General features: G+C 46.8%; 1 protein-coding gene across 3 annotated transcripts in view; it reads left to right on the top strand.

Moving 5' to 3' along the window:
- The window catches only part of SRGAP3 (SLIT-ROBO Rho GTPase activating protein 3), a 137,383-nt gene that overhangs the window by 69,957 nt on the left and 42,567 nt on the right, over positions 1–24,859 (top strand). For all 3 annotated transcript variants that reach the window (XR_009959661.1, XM_062585316.1, XM_062585317.1), the window contains exons 2-4: positions 90–282; positions 9,057–9,219; positions 22,183–22,245. Coding sequence is in view for 2 of the 3 variants with exons in the window: in XM_062585316.1 (XP_062441300.1) it covers positions 90–282; positions 9,057–9,219; positions 22,183–22,245 (419 nt within the window). In the remaining variant the exon portion in view is untranslated. The remainder of the gene's footprint in view (positions 1–89; positions 283–9,056; positions 9,220–22,182; positions 22,246–24,859) is intronic.

Genomic DNA, 24,859 nt, shown 5'->3' on the forward strand with positions numbered 1-24,859 from the left:
TGTGAGATTTGTTGTAAGTCAATGAAAGACAATTCTCGTGGCGTTTGTTACTTATGTTATGTTTTCTTTCCTCTTCTGTGTGCATTCAGAAATCCGTACTCAGCTGGTGGAACAGTTCAAATGCCTGGAACAGCAGTCGGAGTCGCGTCTGCAACTCTTGCAGGACCTCCAGGAGTTCTTCCGTAGGAAAGCTGAGATAGAGCTGGAGTACTCCAGGAGCCTGGAGAAGTTAGCTGAACGATTCTCTTCCAAGATACGCAGCTCCAGGGAGCACCAGTTCAAGTAAGCAGGCGTTTCCGGGACCAAGATGATGCAAAATGATGGGCCAGAGACTGGTTAAAAAGCTGAATTGATTCTATTTACTTACTTATGTATTTAGTGGGGGTGGGAGATTAGCTGCAGAGTTTAAAAAAAATGATTAAAAAAATTAGCAAATGGTGGCCTTCTCTGTGTTATCACTGTGCAGTTTTCAGAAGGAGTAAGAGCTGGAAACCTATTTTCCAGTAATAGATTTTTTCACCACAGCATTATTTAGTTGTGCTGCCTGAATTAGACTTATGTGCTAGTTCAAGCAGTACCGTGAAAATATGAATTAGGGACTGGGAAGAAATCTAGCTCCTTCTTTCTTTTTTATTTAAGGCAGGAAAAGGGGAGTTCCCTGGGGGCTGCCGCGCGCTGCGGGGCCGCGAGCCGCCGGCCGGGCTCGGCAGGAGCGCCGGGCTGCGCGTGCAGCATCCCGGCCGGGCGGCAGCGCGGGGGACGCTCGTTCGCGCGGCAGCCGGACCCCTTGCCTTTGTCTCCCCGGCTGTCGCGTTCCTCTCTGTCTCCTTTTGTGACGGCTGCATCCATGAAATCGTTTCTTGACTGGGAGTGCATCCTTTCCTCCAGGTGAAGCTACTGTAGTTTGGTCCCGTGGCCAAAGACTGTAGCTGTTGTGCAGCTCCTTTCCTGGAGGTTTTGCCTGCCTGAGGCTCTTAGCCTTGCCAACCCCTGGCTCTTTGCTGCCTCTTTCTTCCTCTAGCCTCTTGTGATATTTTTCCATTTCAGCAGGAAAAGCAGCGATTTCTGCTGTTGCGTTACTGAATCCTATTTATTGCATATTACTAAATCCTATTTAATCTGTTTACTCGGTCTTTGTAGTGAGCAGGGATTTACTGTTGTCTTATGCAAAAGTCCCCTTGAAATGAATTGCTATTCAAATGCTATTTGTTCTTTTTGCAGCTGACTATTGCTCTTCATTTGCTTGGTGCTTGGCTGGCATTGCTGAATCATATTTCAGGGACAACAGCCTTGGGGAAGGAACTTGTGATCATGGGTCCAGGAAGGTGCCCATCTTCCAGAGATGGGAGTCCATGAAGGCTTGTGTGTACTTCTCCCCTCCTGGCACTCCCAAAGAAGCTCGGGGCATTGCTTATTCTGTTTGCAGTGTTGGGAAGATGCTCTGTAATTTGCAGCATCTACAGGTCTTTGCAAAATATCTAGGCACAAGTGCCCCATGTTTTGGGACGGTACTGACAGCATTAATAGGATTAGTGTGATTTCAGTACGCACCTCTGCTGAGTCCTTGCTGTCTCGCTCCATTTTGAGAGGGGACCAGTGTTAATTTCTTAGCAGCTTTTTCCACAGTGCTTTGTGCCTACCCCGTAGCAGACTCCTCCGGACTGCTCTCCCCCTGGCTTATGAATGCCATTATTCTGATGGGGCTTTTGACACCCTTAAGAAGTACGGTGTCTTCAGCTTCTCCCTTGGTCTCTGTAGTCCTGTGCAGGAGGCTGCAGTCCAAGCCTAATGACGGTAATCGTGGCAGTGCTGCTGAGGTGAGGGTTGACACGCTCTTCCACGCTTCTATGTGCCGTTGTTTTGTCTGTGCGTGTTAGTGGGGGGAGGTTTTTCTGGAGGCAGCCTGCCTCCCTCTGCACTGACTCGGGGTGGGAGGTGGGATACAGGCTCCAGCCCTGGTGCGGTTTGACGTGACCATCTCGGTAATTAGGAGTAGGTGTTTCGGGGCTTCACCTGCACCACGTAACTGCATTAAGTGTGGGGCAGCATGGTGAGGACAGTCTTGCTGGACTCCGCACCCAGGGGTGCCTAAAATCCATCTCCAGCAGAGCCGTCCTTGACAGCGCCGCCTGCGTGAGCAGGCTGCAGCCCCGCGGCGCGCGAGCCTGCGCGCGTCTCGTGTGCACGGCACTGTACGCGGGCTGAACAGCGGGCAGCCCCCGGCAGCGGGCAGCCCCCGGCAGCTTGCGCGCGTGTGTGGCGTTGGGGGGAGGCCGCTGGGATTTGAATACGTGATCAGCTGCAGCTGTCGCAGGGCTCCAGGGGAAGCTCAGGAGGGCGAGAAGGTCCGGGAGGAGCAGCCTGGCGCTTTTGCTTTGAAGCGGTAGGGTGTTTCAGGGTGGAATTCTGCGCCTTTCCCTGTTTATCTGTAGCAGGAAAGCGTGTTCTTTCGTGAAGAACAAGCCCGCGTTGGAGGATATACAGGCTGTGCCTCCCGGAGAGCCCCGGGGCCTCAGCCCGAGACGATCGGGCTCGCCGCCGGCCCGCCGCGGTGCCCGGCTGGCTCCTTCCCCGCAGCCGGGCCCGTCCCCTTGGCCTTCCGCAGGCACGTGCTGCTTTCAGAGCCTCCATCTGGTCTTTAGCTCTTCCACCGATCGCTTAATTCACTTACTGCAATCCCGCTTTTATTCCTCGGCGCTCCCTGAGCCCCCTAATCCGCAGCGCTTAGCTCCGCGCTCGCGGTGCCGGCGGTGCGGCGCAGCCCGTCGCCCGCGCAGCAGGTGGCTCGTGGCAGCCGCGGAGGGGCCGGCGGAGCCGCCCGGGGCTGCTGCCGCCGCTGCTCCCCCCGGCACGGCTGCGCCCGCGCCCGCCCGTCCTCGGCGGAAACCGGCCGCTCTCCTGCGGTGCCGTATTGCGGCTGCCGCTGGAGGGAAGTCGCTGCAGACGCCTCCGCGGGAGCTGAGGGTTCGCAGGCTCACGCAAATTCTTGGCAGGAAAAGTGTCCATTGGAAAAGGCAGTTTCTCTGAAATCAGTATGTTTTATGAGAATTGGGGGGGGGAGAAGGTATAGGTGAAACATTTGAAACAAACCATTTTGGCTTCCTTGTTTAGAGAATCTCAAAATGTTTCAATTGGACAGTGTAAAATGCTTTGTTGTATAATTTTTTTAAATTGATTCGCTTTTGATCAGTTTGCTTTTAACGTTGAATACAATACATAGAAAAACAGTGCAAATTTGTTTCAATGTTGTCAAAATGGAATATGTCAAAACAGTTAATTGCTCCAATTAAGTGTGAAATATTCATTGAAATTTCCCTCAAAAGAATGTTTTCCTGACTGGTGGTTCGGGGTGCTAGATTCACGCTGGGATGCCCCGTCAGCGTGACCATACCCGGCAAGGCCAGGTGCTGTAATGCTTTCCTGGGTGACACTGCGTGGCTCCAGGGGACGTTTCGGTTGCCTGATCGGACACGCGCTGCAGTATGTGGAAATCTCTCTGTCTGCAGCGTGAGCTGCATTAAGACCGCAGTAAATATCCAGCGTACATGCATATATTGATGTTACATTTTAGCAAGCAAATTTCCTGCCGTGCGTTCAGTGGACAAAATGCAGCCTAACAGATGCATGGCAAATGGGCTCTTTTCTGAAGTGAAAGTGGCAGCTCTATTAATAGAATGAAGTGTTGGGAGGAGCAAAACTTTCTCTTCCTTGTGGAGCGCTGAAGGGATTGCCGGGGCGTTCCTTTCCCCGACATCTCCCAAAGCGTCCGGCTCGGGACAGGCCTGCTTTGGGCTCCGGAGCGCGTGCTCACCTCTTGCCGGACGTCCCTGCGTGGAAGCGCTCGGCAGCTGCGCAGGACCTCTGCGAGCCCGGAGGAGACTCGAGAGCACGGGTCCCTGGAAATCAGAGCGTGGCCGGCGATCAGGGCGCGCTTTCAAGAAAATTTGCCGCTAGCTTCGACCTTTCCCTGGGGCGGGAGGCAGGTACGCGTGCGGGAGCCTGGAGAGGCCGGCACGCTCAGCCCAGAGGCGAGCTGGAGGGCGTTGGGCGAAGTGATGGTGGCTTTCTGACCTGAGTCTCGGAGTGACGCGTGAGCCACTGGAAACAGGAAATGTCACACAGCACTGGAGGAAGGGGATGGTGTGATGAAGTAGGACAAGGATGTGGTTGACTAAAAGCTGATTCCCTATCTCTGTTTTAGCAGATGAAGCCGTCCAGCCTCTGTTTTGCTCAGAGAGTCTTAGCCATCCTCTGCTGAGCGAGACATAGTAGAGCAACCTAGCCAGCGCAGGGAGCCTGGCTGAAACCTTCCCTCCTACGTATTATGGGAAGTAGGAGCAGGAGCAGCAGATCTGGGCTTGATTAAAAAAAAAAAAAAAATTGAAGCAGCCGATCCGTAAGGTGCAGTGCCAGCAGAGGCTGGTAATCAGCCTCGTGTTCCCCTGTGCACCAAGGAGCGTGGGATGCTGGTGTGACCTGAGAGGTGGTGGTGGGGGACCATGGCGTGGGGCTGCTGGGAAGCTGGGCAGGGACATGCGGGAGGGACGTCTGGGCCTCCTCTGTCGGCGTGGCAGCACCGATCTCCTGCGTGGGCCAGCTATCACGTGGACCTGGCTGTCCTCCTACTGCAGGGCAAAATATAACGGAGAGACTTCTGGAGCTGGTATTTTCCCAGTGAGCCGTGGGATGGACGGCTCTTCCTTCCTGTTCAGGCAGAGGTTACATCCCTTTATTCTTTCAAATCTTTATTTAAGCTTTAATCTATGGAGTTGAGTTCAGCCTCGGTGCACGCTGCTGAGCGGTTACGCCTGGCCGGCCTGCCACGCGGTCCAGTTGCTGCGCCGAGCTGTCCAAGCTCGGGCTGCCTACCAGGCAGCCGCGCGTCGGGGGACTCGGCGCGGAGGCAGCGCGTCTCGGAGCCGTTTTCCGCGCTTTTTCCTCCAGCGTTGCATTACAGGACGCGTTCGTGGCCGCGGAGAAGGCTCTGCAATGCTGACTTGGATGAGGCTGCCTCCTGCCCGCGCCGTGCGCCGCCTCGCCGCCGGCCCTGGTGCCGGGGCCGAGACGAGGAGCCGGGGACACGGCGGAGGAGCCGGGGACACGGCGGAGCGCCGCGCGGCCCGGCGCTCCCTCGGGGACGCCCGCGGGAGCCGTGCGCCGCGCAAGGAACCGCCGAGGCTGCCTCCCCCCCAGCCGTTCTTGACCTTTTTATCATCGGTTTGTCATGTCTTCTGTTGCATTTGTCCTTTTTATCCGCTGTCCTTGGTTGGTGTAGCTAACCTCGGTGAGGTAATAGAGTGTGACGCCTGCTTCAGAGCTCTAACGTGCTGGCTGCAGTTTTGCTTTTCCTTTGGATTTTGTTTTACCAGGTGGATGAGAATGTGTGTGGAATTTTTTTACTGATGGGTCTTGAAGGCTGTATTTGGGCTGATGCAGCTAGGTCAGCACTGAAGCTTCCAAGGATATTCATCAATTTTTAAATGGACCTAATATATTATTACGTTATATCAATTGCAGTAATACATTATTAAATCAGGAATCCACAGAGAGAATGGAAAGAGAACATAGCAAAATCAAGCTGTTTACCATCTTTGTGTTATTTATGTATCTTGCTGTAGTTCCTTTCTCCCTCTTCTGAGGGAGAAATCCTCACCATTTGTCTTGGGAAGAGGAATGTTTCCCTTCTCGTCCTAAGCAGTGCACGGGGAGGAGAGGTACAGGCCTGAATAATAACTGGTTCTGTTAAGCTTTGGCTGCTTTTCTAATAGCATTTTCTCTTCCAGTAGCTACTAAATTGCTCACTGTTTTGTCTCCCAACTGTGAGACAGATGCCAGTGCCAGAAGTAATTTACTGGAGTGCTCATTCTGTTTTTTCTGTATTTATCTTGCATGCTACATCCTAAAACTCCTACTTCAGGGACTGTAAATCTGCTTTAACTGAGAAAGCAAGTCCAAAAAAACATCTGAGGCCGTAGAGACCAGAAGCTCATATGAACACATGCTATAAGAATCTGGCAAAAATGCCCTCTTCTTATCAAGAAAAATGCCCTAGTATATCCTTTAGCCTTGCCACTGCCCTGCTTTGAGCACCTGCTTTTTACGTTCTAGGAAGTTCAGATAATGTTTTGATTCTATTAATTGCTTTAATCCAAAGATTTTGGCTAAAATCATATCTCTGAAGGTTGCGTTGGTTCATATCTAGCTGTTTTGTGTTCGGTCTCTACCGCCAGAAGTCCACCCAGGCCACGTCGCGTTACGTGATCTTTTATGCTGATTGCGAGAGGAATTGATCTGCACCAGGTGACAGCAGAGTGCAGGGAGCTAAACTGCTGCTTATCTGTATTTGGCCTCTGTAACCCCAGATAATGAAGGCTGTTTCTCACGGTTGGCTTCCCAGAGGGTTTCTTCCCCCAGGCGCCCATGCCAGCTGTGTCGAGGGTTTTCTTCCTCTCCACAGGGGTCTTGATTTGTATGAACTGTGAGATTTTCCCATCTGATTGCACACCACAGGCTTCACAAAGGTCCATAGCGGGCTCAGTAAGCATTGCTCAGTTTTACTTGGCATGAACACAAATGCCTGAAGCTTACCCTCTAGCACAGAAAAACAGAATTTGCAAAGGAGCAGGTTGCCTGCTCCTGAACAGGCTTTTGGAAGTTTTTTTGTGTTTATGTTGTATGCTGTAGATCACTGATTTCTACTTTTAGTGAAGGCTCGTCTCCCACGACCTGTGAGTGGGCTGATGGAGTCTCCTGTGGGGACAGGAGGTCCAGAGGTCCACCTGAGACAAACCTCTGGAGCTGGTTGCGTACGGAGCCGCAAAGCTGCGCGCACGCACGCGCTTCCCCTGCGCGCGGAGCCCGTGAGCCTGGCTGCCCACGGAGCCTTGTGCTCAAACGAGAGCCCTTAAAACCTGGCTCTAGAGCTGTGCCCGGGGAGCTCGGAACCCGTGAACGGAGCCCAGCCGTTCTGGGCGCAGGCTGCCGAGGAGCTGCGTTCAGTCGTGTGCCCGTTAGGCTCCTGGACAGGTCTCGCTCGCTGCAGCCGCTGTCGTGGCCGGTTGAACTATGGACCAGGAGAGAGCTGGGAGCACGCAGTGCTCTGCCTCGAATGAGAGGGCAGAGCCGGAGCGGGCGCGCGCTGGGTGGGTGAGCGCAGCAAGCGTGGGCTAAGCCATTTCTTCTGGCCTTGTACCCCAAACTAGGAGCAGTTACAGGTAAACCTGTTGCCACAAGTCAGTGCGGAAGTGATCAGGTAGCGTGAGTTTAACGGGCCACGGGGCCGCCCATCGGGACTGGGCGGGCGGGGGCCGGCAAACAGGCGTGCCGCTGCGCCGTGCCGGTCCGCCCCCGCTCGCCGCCGTGTCTGCGGCTCGAGTAGGCTGACTCCGGTCTGCAGGGTGGAACCGAGCTTTCCTGGTGAGTGGTGCGGGTGTAGTTGTACCTGTCGGAGATTTCAGAGCTTGGAAGAACTGTGGGAGCTCCTCGAGGACGTGGCTTGCTGCTTCCGAGTGTTCGCAGCAGAGTTCGCGCACCTTAGAAAGGCGTTCTGTGGCTCTGATACGGGCTTACGATGCGCTTCAAATTGTTTTCTTCTGGGATAATGTGCGGTGCAAAATACTGCAGGTGTTCAGTTAATGAGAAGGCAGTGCGCTGGGCAGTGTGTTGCTGTATCTTTTTCTGCCTGTCGCTTTTGGTGTAAATCTGCAGTTCAAGCTGTGGTTAGTCATGACTTCTGCGTTACTAGTCAAGTGAAGCGTGAAACTTGGAGAACATTTAGACACAGGAATTACTAGTTTGTTTCACTGGCTGACTGAGATTTTGCCAGCTGCGTGTGTGTATGAGAAGAGGAAGAAGATCTCAGTGCCAAACGTGCATGGCGAGGAATGGCCCCAGCAAAGCGATCGCTCGCCGCTCGCTGTGCGGCTGCGTTGCAAGGAGGATGGCGGTGGGGCGTCCTGGGGAGCGGAGGCCTGCCCGCGGGGCCGGAGCTGCCTCCCGGCCCGGCCCTCTGGGGCGGGTTGGAGGGGCGGGCGGCCTTCGCGGGGTGCCGCGGCTCGTGGTGCGTCGTGGCGCGTGGCTCCGGGGCGCAGCTGGGACGGCGGACGCCCGCTGGGGCGGCCCCGCCGTGGCCGGGGCGGGTCGGCGGGGGGCCGGGGGCCTCCAGGACCTCGCGGCAGAAGAGCAGCCAGCACCGCGCTGGTGCACGCTGCAGTTGCACCCTGATGAAGACCCCATATGGATACCAAGGAATTAATTAGTGATGGGTTCAGTGATTCAGAATATCTGTGTCTAATGCAAACGGCTATGCAAACATTTTCCTGTGAAAAAAGGCTATCTGAAGCGTTTGCCTCATAGCGCAATCAGAGGAGCGTTGGAATGGAAAAGACCCATTAAATATCCCAGTCACTCTTCTGCTCCCAAAGAGTGCTCGTTACAGTGCGCAGTCTGGTATCCTGGGTCTGCAGCTGTATCTCCCATTTCTTTGTGGCTCCTGTCTTTGTGGCTGACTCTGAAGACTTTCTGAGGTTTCTTGAAAGCAGGCAATTGGCCTAATACGCTATTTTTCATTCTGAGCGGTGCTCTTTGGCACTGCCCTTGTCTGTCTTCTCGGCTTTGCTGTTCCACGCTGCTGGAGTTTCTGCTCCGCTGCAGTAAGTAATCACAGGCCCGGGCAGGAGGAGATTAGGGATGTTAGCACACAAGATGCTGTGACCAGATGTCCTTCCTGCAGATCAGCAGGATGGAGCTCTGAGCTCTTAGAAATAACGTCCAGCAAAATGGCACCTTAGTGGTTACAGCTGTGCTCTGAAGAAGCAGGTTGGGTTTATATCAGCTGTTGTGCGTGGTAGTCAAGTATCTGGCCAAATGTTGCAATGTTTCTGAGGACGGGAAGTAGCAAGGAGGAGTTCACACTCCTCTCTGAGGGTGGGATGAACTGCAGCAGATTTATACTCTGGAGGAAAGCAATGCTAATACGTTGATAGCATTCATTTAAAAGTTAATTGCCTTTCTGAATTGTTCACTTGGCCTTTTGATTTTTTTTCGTGTTTCTCCAGGAAAGATCAGCACCTACTCTCCCCAGTGAACTGCTGGTACCTGGTTCTAACGCAGACTCGTCGAGAGAGCAGAGATCATGCTACCCTGAATGACATTTTCATGAACAATGTCATCGTCCGGCTGTCACAGATCAGTGAGGATGTCATCAGACTTTTTAAAAAGGTAACCAAAACAGTGATGTAGTTCTGTTCAATCAGGATCCATCCTTTCATTTTCCTGCTTAAAAAACAAACGAACAAAAAAAAAAAAAAGGACTTTACTGTGGCTTTCTGCACAAACTGGAGGCTATTTGAAGATGGAAGATGAATCTGCAAATGGGGCGTTTAGATTATTGAAATTGAATTTAGCCATACTTTTTATCGTGAGAATGTTTAGAACTATAAAACAATTTGAAGTGTCCTGGTGAAATTGCAGACTTTAAAACAATTAGAGAATAGCATGGCTTTGTGATCCTGGTCCAGCAAAGCAGCGAGAATTTTGATGATGGAAGTAGAGCCCAAGTTGCACCTCAGCTGCAGCCAACAATTTCAGTATCTCAGGCACACCTGTATCCCCCCAGAACAGTATAAATAAGTATTTAAAAAGCCAATGTGGTTAAATAGCAGAGAAAAGTAACAGGACTTTCTAAGTACAGGTCTTACCTGAGTGAGCAACATAAAGAATAGCTTAAACTCTGGAAAGTGAAAATGTTAAAACCAGTACAAGTTAGGCCAAATGAAATTTTCAGGGATAACTTACTGAAAGCATGAAAGTTAACAAAAGCTTCTCCAAAATAATAAGAAAAAACCTGCCATGGGGTGTGAAGAGGGCCTCGGTGACTGAGATGCAAAAAGAATATGAGGTAATAGCAAAAAGCTATCTCAGTTCTTTGTCTGGTATTTGTTATGGAAAAGCTTAGACTAGAGGTTTGCTTTGTGGGGGGAACCAGTTTGAAGAATTTTCCCCAGTTGATTTGTTAGTAGATGTTTTAGAGCAAACCCATACAAGGGATTATCGTTTATCATTCTTTCCAGGTAATACTTACACAGCAACATTAAAGAAACTGAGATACAAAATGGTCAAATGACTAGCCGTGATGCGTAACATCATGGTTAAATTGCTGTCAGCGCCAGAGAAATGGAAGGTGGAAAATATAATTTTAAAAAAACATTATTTTTAATTTTTTGTTGATTTATTTTTTAAAGATTCCTGAAGGGCTTTTCAGAGAACAGATCAGCAGATCTGACTTTAAAAAGAGGCTGTTGGGTGATACTTCAGTGAGGGTAGAATTAGCAGATGTTCAGGCAGATACAATGGAAGAATCAGTGTAGCTTTCTGAAGAGAAAAATGATGCCTCAGGAATCCACTGGAGTCAGTGATCATGTGGTAGGTTGGCACAGTATCTTCAATGCCTTAAAGGCTTTGGGAAAGGTCCTTCCCTGAAGTTCTTTAGGAAAAGAAGCTGTTGAAGAAGGAGGAGTGGTTTTCTGGGTATTGACTGGTTGAAAAACAGGAAACAAAGCAAAGGAGAATTTCAGTGGAGTTCTTAAGTCATTTGGAAACGGGATGAATAATAAGCTGACAAAGTCTGCTGATGATACAGAATTATTAGTGATAACCAAATTCAAAGCATCAAAGACTTGCAGGATCTCACAGTACATAGTGAAGTAGCTCTCGCGGTGAGGCAGGCTAGGATTCTTCAGTTTAAAAAGACAACAGATTACATAATACAGTAAGACTACAAAAATCATAAGCAGTTTGTAGAAAGTGATTTGAAATCAGGACTTCATTTTTCCTGGTAATGTAAGTTGTGGATGGTCACCAGGCACCAGACAGAAAGAAAAGGTAAGAAGGAAAGTTCTCTTTTTACATCATTAATATTACATATATTGCATTATCCCTGGAATATTGTAGATTGTTGTTTTTTTTCCCAGGATGACTTCAAATGCCAAATGTGTAACTTGGATTCCACAGTTCAGGTCTAGCTACAGCTGTAAAACTGCAGTCCCGATGCAGGTTCAGGCTTGGGAGTCCCTGGCCTCCACCCTGCTGGAAGCAGGGGACGTGCTCGGTGGCACAGCACTCGCCCTTTGCCTTCGCCCCTCTCCTGGGCAGCTGTTAACCCTGCCCCAGCGACGCCGTGCGGGGCTAGACGGACCTTCTGGCCGCTATAGTGTTCTTCCTGCATTTGATCGCACCTGCAGAGCTGATTTTCCATGGGGTGGCCGGACAACTGTAGTTCAGTGAGCAGGGCAAGTTCTGTGGCATGTCTGACTTTCCAAATGTAGAAATGTGCTAAAAACAGTCGTTATCTTAAAATTTTAGCCAACTAGAGAGTAAACTTAATGTGATAGTTTCATGGGCAGAGTCCTTTAGTTTATAGATTTGACTTAGAAATTAAACCATAAGAACAGATTTGGGTTGCTGATATGATACGAGTTATCGCCCCTTTCCCTGTCCCTCCAGAAGTTGGACAAATTTGGGATTTATCAGTTAAGTTGGTTCTAAATCAGTCTCAAAATCTCCCTCCCATTTGCATTTTTCTGTGAAACGTGTTTTGAGATGAGTCTTGTCTGCGTACCCTTCCTAAATCCATGAATGGTGTATCACATTTTAAACTGTAGTAGGACACATCCAACCAACATTCAAGCAAGGGCATAAATACAGTGTTTCAAGAATTTTCCCCATAGTAAGTCTATCTACTAAGAAAAGATGATAAAATATTTCATGCATTCAGCAGGATTTTTTTTTTTGTGTGTGTGTTTCCTTTCCCTCTCTTCCTCCCTCTTCCTGTTTGAATTTAAAATTTAGCTTTAAGACATAATGCTTATATTTTATAGAAATTGTTCCTCCTTGTTTCTCCCTTCCCCCATCCTCTGCCTGCAGAGGTAAAGTAGTATTGACTCCATCTGCAGCCTGCCAAAGCCAGCACCTGCTTTTAATCAGAGGAAGGCTGTGCAATTGAGTTGTGGAGATCTGTGATTTCACTTGCATTTGTCCCTTGAGGTTTAAATTGTGGTAGGACTCACGTGTCCATGGAAATAATGATCAGCTAAATCACTGAAAAGACTTGTTTTGTGTCATCATTTGCCCTTAATGTAGATAGGGAGGCTGACACTTCTGGGGACAGGCAGGTTGTTTTCTTTAACCTCTTGTGTACTGTGCCCAAGAGAGGATCTGGAGCTGTGTTTCTCATTTTCCAGCAGTTCTTTGGTGAGAAGATTTAGGCATAGGTATGGGAATAAGAGCATCTTGGTAAAAGGCTTGTTAAGACATCTGGTCTAGTCCTTCAGCTGGTACTAGGTTGTTCAGAGGAGGTATCTTTCAGTGTTTTATCTGATCTGAGTTTGAATATAGCAAGTGAAGTGCTGCAAGCCCTTCTCCTGGAGAGACTGTGCTGTCGAGGACTGTTAAGGCAAACAAACCGGCTCCAGAAGGGTTAAGGGCATCTGCAGTTGTGGTTCAGCTGTTTGGTTTTGTTGTAGATTGCTCTTTGATGGTAAATTAGAGTAACATTTTTTTCCAGAGATGTCACTTTTAATTCCTCCCATCTAGAATTTATTAATGGGTTGTGACATGCTGTGGGTACACAGAGGAGCTGGAAGGTTTTGTGTTTTGCACTTTCATTATGTAAATGTAAACAGCTGCAGCAAAGAAAAGGCTACGCAGTATCTGGGGTACGAGGATGTGCATAATTGAGAAGCAATTGATCAGTAGGGTGGTAATTTGCCAACAAAGATGCTGAGCGCTGAGCTGCTTCTCCCCTTACCTTCGCTGGACACGCTTAGCACTGTTGTGGGCCATTCATCAGTAAACTGGGGCTCTGCGTTTTTGTTCATCTCCACTGAAGTGTTTTACCCTCCCAGTGACCTGCAGCATATGGTCTGCTCTGCTCATCCTGGTGTTTGGCCAGTCATTGATTAGACACATTTCATCATGGCCGGCTGGAAAGCCTTTTGGCTTACCCCAGGCCCAAGAAGGATGGAAAAATTTGAGGCTCTGAGCGAGTGGGGATTAAGTTTTTAGTGTTTTTGAGTAGGAGAGATTTAGTTGAGCCAACTGCAGGCCTGATCTGACTCCAGCTGAGGCCAGTATGATGGCTTGTGTTGGCCGCTGCAGGGCTTATGGAAGATATAAAATGGACTGTCAAATGGTGGGGGAGAAGAAACTATATTACACTTCTCAAATCACTGGCAAATTTGGTTTTGCAGGCTGTAAACCTTCTTTGGAGCTTGAACCCGTGGCTGGGTGGCCTCTCTGCTATGGCTGCGTTTGGTAGCAGGACAGCTTTGCAAGTTGTTTGGCAGCGTTCGTGCAAGCTGCAGTTGCACCTTTGCATTGCAACGATACCTTGAGATCCTTTATTTTAATCTTAAAGGAAGCAGCATTTTCTCCAAAGCAGAGAGAGGAATTCACTACTCACTGCTGCTGGATGACCTGCAGGATGATGGGTTTTTTTCTGTAGAATTTAGTTAATGCTGGTAACATTCGGATTGGGGTGTTTGTCTTATATGTTTGTTTTCCATTTTCCACTTCAGAATCAGTTCTTTTTGGCTTGGTAGGTGACAGCTTTGCTAGCTTTGCTAGCTTTGAAGGCCTTCTAAGGAAAAATGCAACCCCTCCTCCCATTGTCCATTTCTTTTTAATATCACAGAGCACTGTGAAACAAGAAAAAAGCAGAGTCCAGCCCCTCAGGGAATCGAGTTATAGTGCAAGTTGTAGAAATCTGCAAAGGACTCAGCAAGGGCTAGGTTTTCAGGGCAGTGATGATAGCGCTTAGGTTTTTGATGAGGTTTGATGGAGTGGAAAAAGAGAGACTTGCTGCAGCCACTGTTTGAAACTCTTTCTCCATGAGAATTTTTATACAGAATCAGAGAGAATTTATAAAGATGTTAAGCTGGTAAATCAGCATACCTCAGTGAAATTGGTGGACCTACTGTGATTTTTCCCTAGGCACCACAGGCAGTATATATCCAGGGTGTCAGCTGGCCGTTTTGGCTCAGCATACCCAAAAAGGAGAAAATTCTTTTTTAGAGAAACAGCAGGAGAGAAGAAAAAATTCCCAAAGTCTGCATGTTTTTAAGGGAGGGGGAAAAAAAGTGTTATTAGTAAGGTGGTCCTGATAAATGGAAACAGCTGGGAATCCCAGGAGAAGAGAAAGCTAAAAGATGTTGAAAAAAATATCGAAAATAAAAACAAAACTCTAGGCCCTAAGTCACAGTTTAAAAAAACCAAACAAACAAAGAAAAAAACTCTGGCAAAGCCAAGAAAGGAAATGGGTGAAGCATACAATGAAAATTGAAAAATTGATGGAGATTGAATTCCTAAAATTGGCGGATGGAGGAATTAGATGCAGAGGCAACAACTGTTAAATAAAAAGTACGTATTTTTACAGAACACCTGCAAGTGTGCACTTAATTCACATGTATGTGCATACCTGTACATTAGATTTATTTATGTGCCTCTGTGTGCACTGTTAAGTGATTGGGTAATAAAATGGTGCGGTGTGAAATGTAGAGAAATGTTAGGTGATGCACATTAAGAGAACCAACTTCCTAACTTGGATGAATAAGGCTGGGCTCTGCAGGAGCTTCGTGATGGGATCTTGGAGGTAAAGTAGCAAGTTCTAGGAGCTTGTCAGCCCAGTGCTCGCTACTGGGGACAAAGGAAATCAAAAACTTGAAATTGCTGAGGACGGAGCAGAAAACCCAGAAAAGCAGTTAATCCCCTGCAAGTCTATGGCATACCCACATCTCAGATCCTGTTTGTTTTTCTTTCCACTCTTTCCCTACCAACACATACAAACTATAGCAAAAGTACAGAGAAGGTGAATGAAAAGTACTGGCTGTCTCTTATTTGGAAATGTCTATTTAGACGGGGAGAGAAGAAGAGCTGATCCAGGGGAGCATGATTCAGTTCTGCAAAGTCACAAGTGACATGGAGAAGGGACCCCTTCTCCTTAAGGATGAAAATTTTTGGACTTGAAAAGCCCCATGACAGACAAAATGTTCAAAAAAAAGCAAAAGAGCCTTCTCACTCAATGCGTAGTTAAACTGTGAGACTCTCTGGAACGGGAATTGCCTCCTCTTCACTGGAAGACGATGTTGTGAATGCTGTAAACTTCACATGTTCAAGAAGTACTAGGACAAATTTATACAAGAAAATTATGAAAAGCTGCTTGTAAAGTACGAAGATGGCGTTTCACTTGCGGTGATCCTTAATATGGCACGCTTGCTTGGGGTGGTGCCGGATGGGAGCAGCAGGTTCATGGTGCAAGGAGAGTGAGTGATTACAGTCCACGTGGTGGGTGGTATGTGAGGGGACCTGGCTGGTGGGACATAGCTCTTTGGATGCAGAAGGCATCCTTGGGGACACACGCTGAACGGGGACTGCTTTGATCGGTGACAACACCGTGTCCCCTGGAATGGGCATGAATGGCTTCAGAGAAGAAATCTGCCCATCTGCAAGAGGCTCTGTAGGCAGTCGTGGTGTCATTTATGCATAAGTACAATGATAGTTGTCACTTACTGATCCATAGGCCTTTTATTGGTCTTTTAGGCATTTTTGAAATCTATCCAAATACATCCCAATTATAACTGTGGAAACTCTTTTTCTGCTTGAATATCTGCAAATAGAGTTTACTAAACTCTGCATTTCATCCAAATGTGGTCTCAAGGCAGAGCTTGGAGATGCTTGTAATTGATACTGTAGTATGTGAGTCAGGTCTGGATTTGGACTTCGACTGTGGTGTTACAAAATGGGGACTTGTTCCCATTTAGTGATTTGCTTTCTTTCTTCCCCTTACTCTTCTGCTTTTCCCAGATGCAGAAGGTAGGAATTCCTCTCTTGGGTGATTTGGGCAGGTGGGGGCATGATTTGGCTCAGCCTCTGAACTCATGTTGTTCATCTGAACCCCTGCAAACTGAAGCCATTGAAATGTTCACACAGCTACAATCCAAACTCTTCCTTTTGGATTTTATCCCAGCAGTTAAATGAACTGTGCATCTTTCTTCTCCCAGTAATGCTTCAGAATCCAGTATTTAATGCATTGCTGCAATTGAGAGCACTGACTACGTTGCCTCTCAGCATCGGTAATGTGGGGGCACAAACAGCAGTGCATTAGGTGTCTTCCTGACGCCTGGCCTTGCCTCTGTGCCCTATAATCTGGAGCCACGACATGTGTTACAATTTCCACAGCAAGAGTTTTTTGGCTTCAAGAGACCAGAGACTAACATCTTTCTTTAGTTGTACTGGGGCTAGGTAGTGTTTGCTGGTGACTTTTATAGTGAGGGAAAAGCCCAAAGGGATATCGAATGTGCCTCAGCATTTTTATCGTTTACTTGGTGCATTGGCTGGTTAAAGTTCCAGTGCCAAAGGGCAATTGTCCTCCAGTTTCTTGTTTTCCAGAAACTATCAGTTCTCTAAAGCACAGTGACAAGTTTCTTTGGGATGAGTTGCAGCTAGTCTGGTTCTCTCCACCACGTCCTTATGACTAGCTTAGCTGTAGACATGACACTCTAGATACCTGATTTGGTCAGGTGAAGCCTGCTGGAAACCTTTGCTGTTTTTCTCATTGCTTTTACCTTAGCATGTCAGGTCTCTCGGTTAATGCTCCAGATCTTTTCTGTAAGAAGAGGCTCCCTGAGGACGAGGAGTGGCAGACTGAAGCCAAACCTGAGGATGGTTTCTGTATTGCAGTTCCCTTCCAGAGCCCAGGGCTGAATGGGCTGCCGTGGCTGCTGGGTTTGATCTGCCTTGAGATGACTCCTAGTGGCCAGGCCTGCTGCTCAGCCCAGCGGTCTCCCTTGGTGTGAACACTTGGATTTTAAGGTGATGTGTGGATTGGGTGTAGGTTACAGAACTAGAGAAACTTGAGAGAAAATTGGTTTTGGCTGTTCCGCACTCCCTGAACAGTTCTCAGGCCTCTGTAAATTACGGTCTTTGGGAGGCCATTCCAGTGCTGGCTTGCGTAGTTGTTTTTTTGGTCGGCGTTTTCTGGGGCTGCAGGCCTGGCTGCTGTTCCTTCTGAATCCTGCTTCCTTCTTTGAGCAGGGCTGAAAACATCACAAGGAAGTTTTGCCTGATTGTGTTTTAGTTGATTGAGTCCCTAAGGAAGCCAGAATTGTAGAGGCATGTGGTGAAAATTAAGAGTAATAGGAGGCAGGGGAAGAAGTTAATGGAATGTACCAGGTTCTTTGGCATTGCTGCCTCTGGGACTGGATCTGGAGATGGGCTAGTATTTGAAAGACTTCTGAATTGTAGGATTTTTTTCTGCTCGTTAAATCCTTGACACAGAGAGGATATGTAGATGTGGTAAGGTGAACTTTGGTTGCAAATGCAAAGCTCAGGGAGCATGTTGCCTCTGTGGTATTTTCTCCTCTTTCCCAGCAGGAACCTTCCTGGGAAATGTAGGGCCTGGAGAAACTGTGCTTGTCATTTGAGGTGTGAGAAGCAACCTCTTGTCAGCAAATATGACAGAACTGTGTAGTTACTTGAGTGTATTGTGGAGCTTCTTCCAGGGGTGTAGCAGAGAAGAACTTCCAGACAGGTAGGGGAGCCCTCAAGGCAGCACAGAGGACCGGAGTCCAGTGTTCAAGCATCTCTGGTCTGTAGCTTAGCCAAATGATTGAAAGAGACGGCCTCCCTGCCTGCTCTATCAGACTGGCAAACCCTGCTAATGAGGAAAGCAGAGGAAGGAAACTCAATTGGGCAAATTTCCCTGGAGCTTCAAGTCTCTGAATCACGTTCCTGGCTCAGCAGGAGATTATCAAGGCAAGTGTTAGTGCTACTAATAGGCAGGCAATAAATGGAGATGCTAAGAAATGTCACTGCAGAGATCTGATTTGATCTCTTGTCAGACTGAATCTCTTCTGCTGCTTAAATCTCACAGCACGTTCTCTTGGCAGATGCAAATTCTGAGCAAGGACAGCACTGTAGTTCCACACAAGCAGGTGTTTTCTCCCTCTTTTACCTCCTGCTGTGATAGAGGGAAAGGTATTTGCTGCTTTTTCCAAGTATGGAATAATAAGTTTGAGGCAGAGCATTACTGTGTCTGAAATAACTGCTGCATTATTCCCCAACCAGGGATTTAATTACGTGCTATGACAGTGAATTTAATTATGTCCTGTACTGCAGTGTTCTGGGTGGAGACGTAATAAAGAAGTGGTGTTGGTCTGGAAGGAAGTTTTGTTTTTTTTTTTCTTTAAAAAAGGCATTCTTTGTCAATAGTCTGTGTTTGTTCTTTCTATTACTTCTTCTTTGTCTGCAGCAGCAAGAATTTTAATAAAACCTGCTAAGCTGGACTCACTGCTATCCCACCCAGCAGCTATGTTTTCTAAATAGGAATGGAAGATATAAAGCAGGCAGCTAAATTAGAGTTTGGGTTTTGCAGATGGTGCCAGTGAATTAGAATGTGCTGCATGACATTTTGATTTTGTCTCCCATAAATACGCAAATGTAATTTTTCTGTTGTAAGAAGGGACGATGTCAAACTCAGAGAGATAAGAGCTCTTCAGCTTCTGCCATGCCTGCATTTGGAACAGATTGCAGGATCATGAAGTTGGGTACTGCGATCTTGGGTGTCTGGTCTCTGTACACCAGCCACTGGGAAATAATCTGGATTTTGGAGATTGTTGAGATAGTTTAGTGCTGGTAGATCACCCACTGGGGAGAGACACTGGGGCTGGTGGAGAGAAAGATCCTTACAGGGAATCAAGAGAACATGACAGAACAGTTAAAATTAGATCCACCTCTGGGAGGTTTTTGACAATGCTGAAGAGCATTTTAGTCTTCATCTTCAATGCAGCATCTAGAGTGTTTGGATGATAATGTCCTTAAGCAAATAGGTCTTTAAAAGCAGTACACACCTGTGGTCCCTCAGTGTCAGTGTGACTCATGAGAATGACACACTTTTGACAACAGATCTGTTTTTTTGTTGCTCTAAGAGTCTAAATTTAGGTTTTAAAATTATGGCTTCGTTGCCTTTCCTTCAGTTGCACAGGAAATTTGGGGCAGAGGCTGAAGCTGCAGCTGACTTTGGGCTCTTGCCTTTACCACAAGCCCATGCTCCTCTGGTTACTTTGGGAAAGGCTTGGTGCTGGGTCTGGGGTGGTTAGTGCAAACAGAGGCCAGCTGGGGGGTTCAGATGTGAATGGGGACTGTAGCCCGCTTAGGGGCTTTGGGGCCGAAGACCATCGTTTTTGACTAGGGCCAAAATAACTCGCAGGCTGGAGGTTACCATTTTATCTTTGAGAGATGCACATTTTAACAGCTCTGTTGCTTATTAGCCAGCTACAGCTGAGATTTTGCAGAGCAGCTCGTGCATGCCATTTCGGTGGGGAGGGAGGGGAGCGGGAGTTCCTAGCAGACCCGGCTCCCAGATGGCTGGGGCTACTTAGCGCGTTCTGGTAATTGGCATCTTTTTGGCATCTCACTCATATGAGAATGGCAGCAGCATGAATCACTCGTGACTTCTGAAAGTTTGACTCTTTCAAGTATTCTGATACTAATTCAGAGATGAACTGTAATTACTGTATGTTCACTGAAAGCATAGTGCTTTTAGTCTTTAAATTCCTTGCTTAGTGCTTTACATGAAACTCTTAACTTCTAATAATGTAAGCTTAAGCATTTCATGTATGTAGGTTGCCCAGTTAGCTTTGATTGGAAGGCCTCTCTGTGTTGTGGGCACCTTTAGTCACCCAACCAATAAAGCCCACATTCAGTTATTTGAGGAAACCTAAAATAAACTGCTTAGGTTTTTTGGGGGGTGGAGGAGGTGAAGTGGAGACACTATTCTATACTTAGTTTAAACACATCTTCAAATTATAGTAAGTGTTTCTTGGCCAAGAAGATTCCACAGGGAGATTTGGGCTGTAATTACAAGGGAAGCAGGAAAGCGGTGCATGCACATCTGCAGTAGCATCCAACCGCTGGATTTTTGAGTAGGAGTTGACTTGATTTGCAGCCAAGCTTAAATGATTAGCAGCTCCCTAACAAATGGCCTTTCTCCTGAAATATCTTGTTCATATTGTAGGAGATAGACGACCAGATCTGCTTCATCTTGCTTGGCAAAAGAAGAAAATATGAATTGATAATAGGATCTCATTAGAAAGGGGTTGAGGGGGGAGGATGCCTTGAATTGTACATTCATAGTCAGTTTTCTCCTAAGCTTAGTAAACATTGGCTGTTACTGTTGCGAAATTGGAAACTTTATTATATAACTGGTGTGGTTATTTGGTGGTATATATCCTTTCTGAGAGAGAATTGATTCACTCAGGTCGAAACAGTGAAAATGAGCTGCTGAAGACAAAGGAAACGGGGAAGATGGGTCATAGTCAAGGTGAAGCAAGAGTTGAAATGCTCAGTCCAGGAAGCCCTGATAATCTTCATGCTGAAATGTTGAAGTAGCATGTGAAATTGCAAGTCTGGCAGCAGCTGTCTTGAACAAAGCTGTCAAAATGGGAATGATACTGCATGGCTGGAAAATGCAAATGTGATTCATGTACTCCCAAATGTTCGTTGTATAAAGGTTATAGCTATACAGGGGAGCACTAACATGCAGCCAGTTCTGTGAGGAAGATGCAACAGCCACTTACCCACTTGCAGTAATGCTACGTTTGTTGAAAAATATGAGAAGTCAAGCTATAAAAATCACTCCTGGCTATGGAGCATACCCTGTTTTCTTGCAATCTGCCAGTCTCAATATGGAACATGTATCAGAAATGGAGAAGTGTGGAAAATAATAGGTCCACAAAGTTGACTGTGGGCTAGAAATGAATTTTGCCAGTGGAAGAGCAGAACGGGATTGTCTGTAATTCCAGATTCATCTCTGTGGACTTGCAGGATGTGCTCTGAAGCCCAGGTTGGGTGTTCCGTGGACAAACACAGACCTCAAGCAAAAATGCAGCAATTCTGAAATAGTGTGTGGATTTGCTTTAGCATATGTATTCATCTTTATAATTGTGCATTTTATTTTGATATGGACTTATGGAAAATAAATGGAAATGAAAATGCTGGTTTAAAGTTCCCAGTGCCACTGTCTTAGGCAGACTGGAAGAGGAGACCATCTGTATTTTGATTTTAATGTTTATAAATGGAAAAAAACAGAGCCCAGATGTGGATTGGCAGCCCTGTTGGTGCTTTCTTTTCAGTTTCTGAGGCAGGAAGGATATTAGACAGGATTTGTGAAGTGTTGTAAATAAGGCCCCTGAGGCATTTTTCATGCTGCGGGGCAGTTTCATTTATAAAATGATATCTATAATTAAAATGTACACAGTTTTGTTAACTCCAGTACAGAGCAAAGCATGGAAAATTTTGCATGTGACAGGGGAGCCACCAGAGGGCAAATCTCCGAGGTGGCAGAAGGTATTTAAGAAAGGCATTACCAGAAACTGACTTTGCTGCCAGGATCCACCCGCTCCATGGCACACCGAAAGAAGGAAACAAAAACCCTGCAGGCACAAAAGCAATGTGAAAAATGCAGCTAGAGAGCGGCAGCATAAATAAGTTGCTGTGTTTTTGTTCTCTGTGGGATGGGTGTGAATGCATTTGCTAGGGATTACCAGGATTCGCTTGGATGCAAGAGCTGGTAGAGTCTGGAACAAATACATTGTGCTTCGCTGTGATTCACATCTTGGTTCAGTTCCTAAAAGTCCCTTCTAAAAGAAGGGGAGGACAATTCCTTTCTTTGCTTTTTGACCAGATCACCACTGTTTCCAGGGTCTGTCCCTTCTGCCCTGTTGTACCCTGCTAGTGCTCCAACATCTCTGAAAACCAGCCAAGTTCCTCTGATCAGCTAGTCAGGGCAAAAGTGTGCCATCTCGTTACTTGAGCGCTGGGGTGGTGGCTGCTGTCCCCCTCGCCGGAGGAGGTCCTGCCCCACTGGCCGAGGAGCGTGGGCTCGGGCACTGCCACGCCGCGGGAAGACCCACCAGCCCAGCTCTGCTGACGCTGCACGTAGCTCTGCCTAGCACCAACCACAGGGCGTGCAGATCGTTCTTGTGAATTCGGGCTGGAAAATGGATTAAAATATGCATGGAATATTTGGAAGTTGCTTAGTTTAACTTTCCCCCTTCAAAATGTGTTTTTCTTTTAAAAATGCACGTTGTGAGTATAACAGAATCTCAGCTTACTCTTTTTGCCTTCCAGAGCAAGGAAATTGGCTTACAGATGCATGAAGAACTCTTGAAAGTCACCAACGAGCTTTACACAGTAAGTAATGAACTGTTCCTATTCATGTCTAACCTGTGCAGCGAGGGAAACGGAGGCAATTTAATTTGTTAGAACAAAATGTCAGTTAAACATTACAGTCACTGTCGGAGTCTGTCTCTCTCCCTCATGCCATCTTGTGGCACAGCCAGTTCTTTTTTCAGTAGAGACATTTCACTGGTTTTGACTGAAGCAGAGGAAAATTCACCAGCTATCCTACAATGAAGAGCTTCCACATTTTCATCAAACAGTGGATCGTGCTGTCTGATTGTTTCACTTGAGCGTAAAGGGAAATGTTTTGGCATGATCCAGTGCCATATCTGGTGTCCATGATGATCGCACCTGCCGTGGCTCCTATGCAGTGTTGTCTTTAGGCCCCTTTCCATTTACACGGGGTTGGTACTTTCCACCAGGCACTAGTGGTTCTTGAGAAAGCAAGTAAAACAGGATTAATTATATCCTTGGCTTGCGGGTTGAGCCGGCATTTAGTGTTGTTTTGGGACATCTTCGCTTTGAGCAGATGTTTGCATGTTCGCTGCAGCGTTCTGGTACCCAGGAGCAGCACGTTCAGTAGCAGTGGCTGCTGACAGGACATGGGCAGAACAGGGACCACTGGCTTGAGACACAGCTTATTCCTGCAGAATGGTGTTCGTCTTCAGCAGCACTGGAGAGTCCTTTAGCCTGTCTGTGGCCAAACCATATATCCCTGGTACCTTTGAGCTCTGTTAGACTGCTTTTCAGAACTTTGAGAGGGAAATCCCATGTACTGTGTGGAAATTATATATATATATATTTTTTACAGGATTCTCAGGCATTCGCTGTCTCAAACTAAAGGCAAAATAATTAAGTGAATTTTAATTCATCCGTGTTGCTGTTTCGATGCAAGTAACTGTGGACTCTCTCAATGTGGACAGAAATAAACCTAAGAAAACCTGCCCTGATTTTATTTAAAAAAAGAAATACATGACTGACTTTCTGAAATAAGAGCACTCATGAACAGTTTTACACAGAAATAATTAAGTTGTGAATTAAAATCAGTTCCATTATTTTGATTGTAGATTTTAGTAGACATTGTCAGATTTGAGTTTGTAAAGGTTCAAGGTTCTTTTATGCCTTTGCTCACAGGTCATTTTCTGTGTTGTATGCATTCACATTTGAAGAAGTCAGGCTAAAATTGGAATAAGAAAAAATAACCCCAAAGCGATGTTCTGGTAATGTTTCCTGGAAGCTCCATGTAATGATGTGCTATTTGATGTATGGAACTAATGATGTGCTGTTGGATATCTGGAACTCTGTTTACTATAATGCAGACACAAGGCTCTAACTGAAGGCAGCATGCTGAAATTCAGAGAAGTATTGTGATATTAACCTGGGTGATTCTTTGCCACAAGGTATTATTCAAGAGGATTATTAAGTGTGAAATGAATTGAATTAATTAGAATAATATCTGCTGATATATCATGCAGGTTAAAAATGGTAATAGTCATCAGTCCTTGTATGGTAGGACAGAAATTGTCTGGAGAAAATTTTCTCCTTCTGTAATGAGCACTGCTATAGGGGAGGTCATACCTCCTCGTTTAGTGTATGTTTTCTGCAAGTATCACGCTGTAGAAATCATTGGTCTTTTAGGAAAGGGCATGCTTTCTTTCATGCTTTCTTAAAAGAACAGTGTGTTGCTAGTACTAGTATCGCTGACATAGGAGACCAAGGTCAAATTCTGTCAGTTGGAAAGATTTGGACCTTACTCCATGGATCTGCGCTGGGTTGCGCCAGAGGCTCCGAGGAAACGAGGGCCAGGGCTCTCCAGGGTGCTCTGATGGCCATGCTCTTCCTGCTTGCCTGTGGGCTTGTATTTTGGCCTCCTTGACCTCAGGAGGGCCTAAGCATGTGCTCAAGGCTGATGGCGTGGTTAGGTCCTTTACTGAGTCAGAACCTTAATGATGAGCTAAATAGAAATACAAAGCACGTCTAGCTGAGGACAGCAGACAGTACCATTTATGGCCTGTATTTTGAAAGTGGCCTTTATCCAGAACATATTATTAATATTGGGAAACACAACTTGTGTTGTTAAATTGCTAATGAACATTGGAACATATTTTTCTCCCTCCTCTGCAGCTAATTAACTTATTTGCAGAAAGATCCCCGGGACACAGCTGTGGCAGCTCTTCTTTCTGACACAACCGCATCAGACAGGGACAGCATGACTTTATTCCAAACACTGAGAGGCGTGAGAGAATTACAGATCAAAGGGTTGATTGCTGCAGTATAGGAAGTTCCCATTCAGAATCAAGGCAGATCTTAAACCAAGGAGAATAACCCCTGAATTTCCAAACACAAGCTGCGTTACTCAGCATCAGATGAGGAGCATGGTTTCATCTATCAGTGAGCTGGTACAGACCTTCATTTCAGCAACACGAATGCTGAAGTCAGGGGCAAAATATTTGAACCGATGATCGTGTTAAGTCCTTTATATTTTCTTAAAGAGACTTTCCGGGAGGTTTTAAACCTGATTCCCATGGTATCTTTTCAGATTCAAGCAAGGATGGAATATGGAGGAGGTGGAAGGGCCTTTGTTGAGGAAAGTTCCTCTATCATTAGCAAATAAGTCAGTGACATC

The sequence above is a fragment of the Rhea pennata genome, chromosome 12 (assembly GCF_028389875.1).
Source record: "Rhea pennata isolate bPtePen1 chromosome 12, bPtePen1.pri, whole genome shotgun sequence".
Lineage (NCBI taxonomy): Eukaryota > Metazoa > Chordata > Aves > Rheiformes > Rheidae > Rhea > Rhea pennata.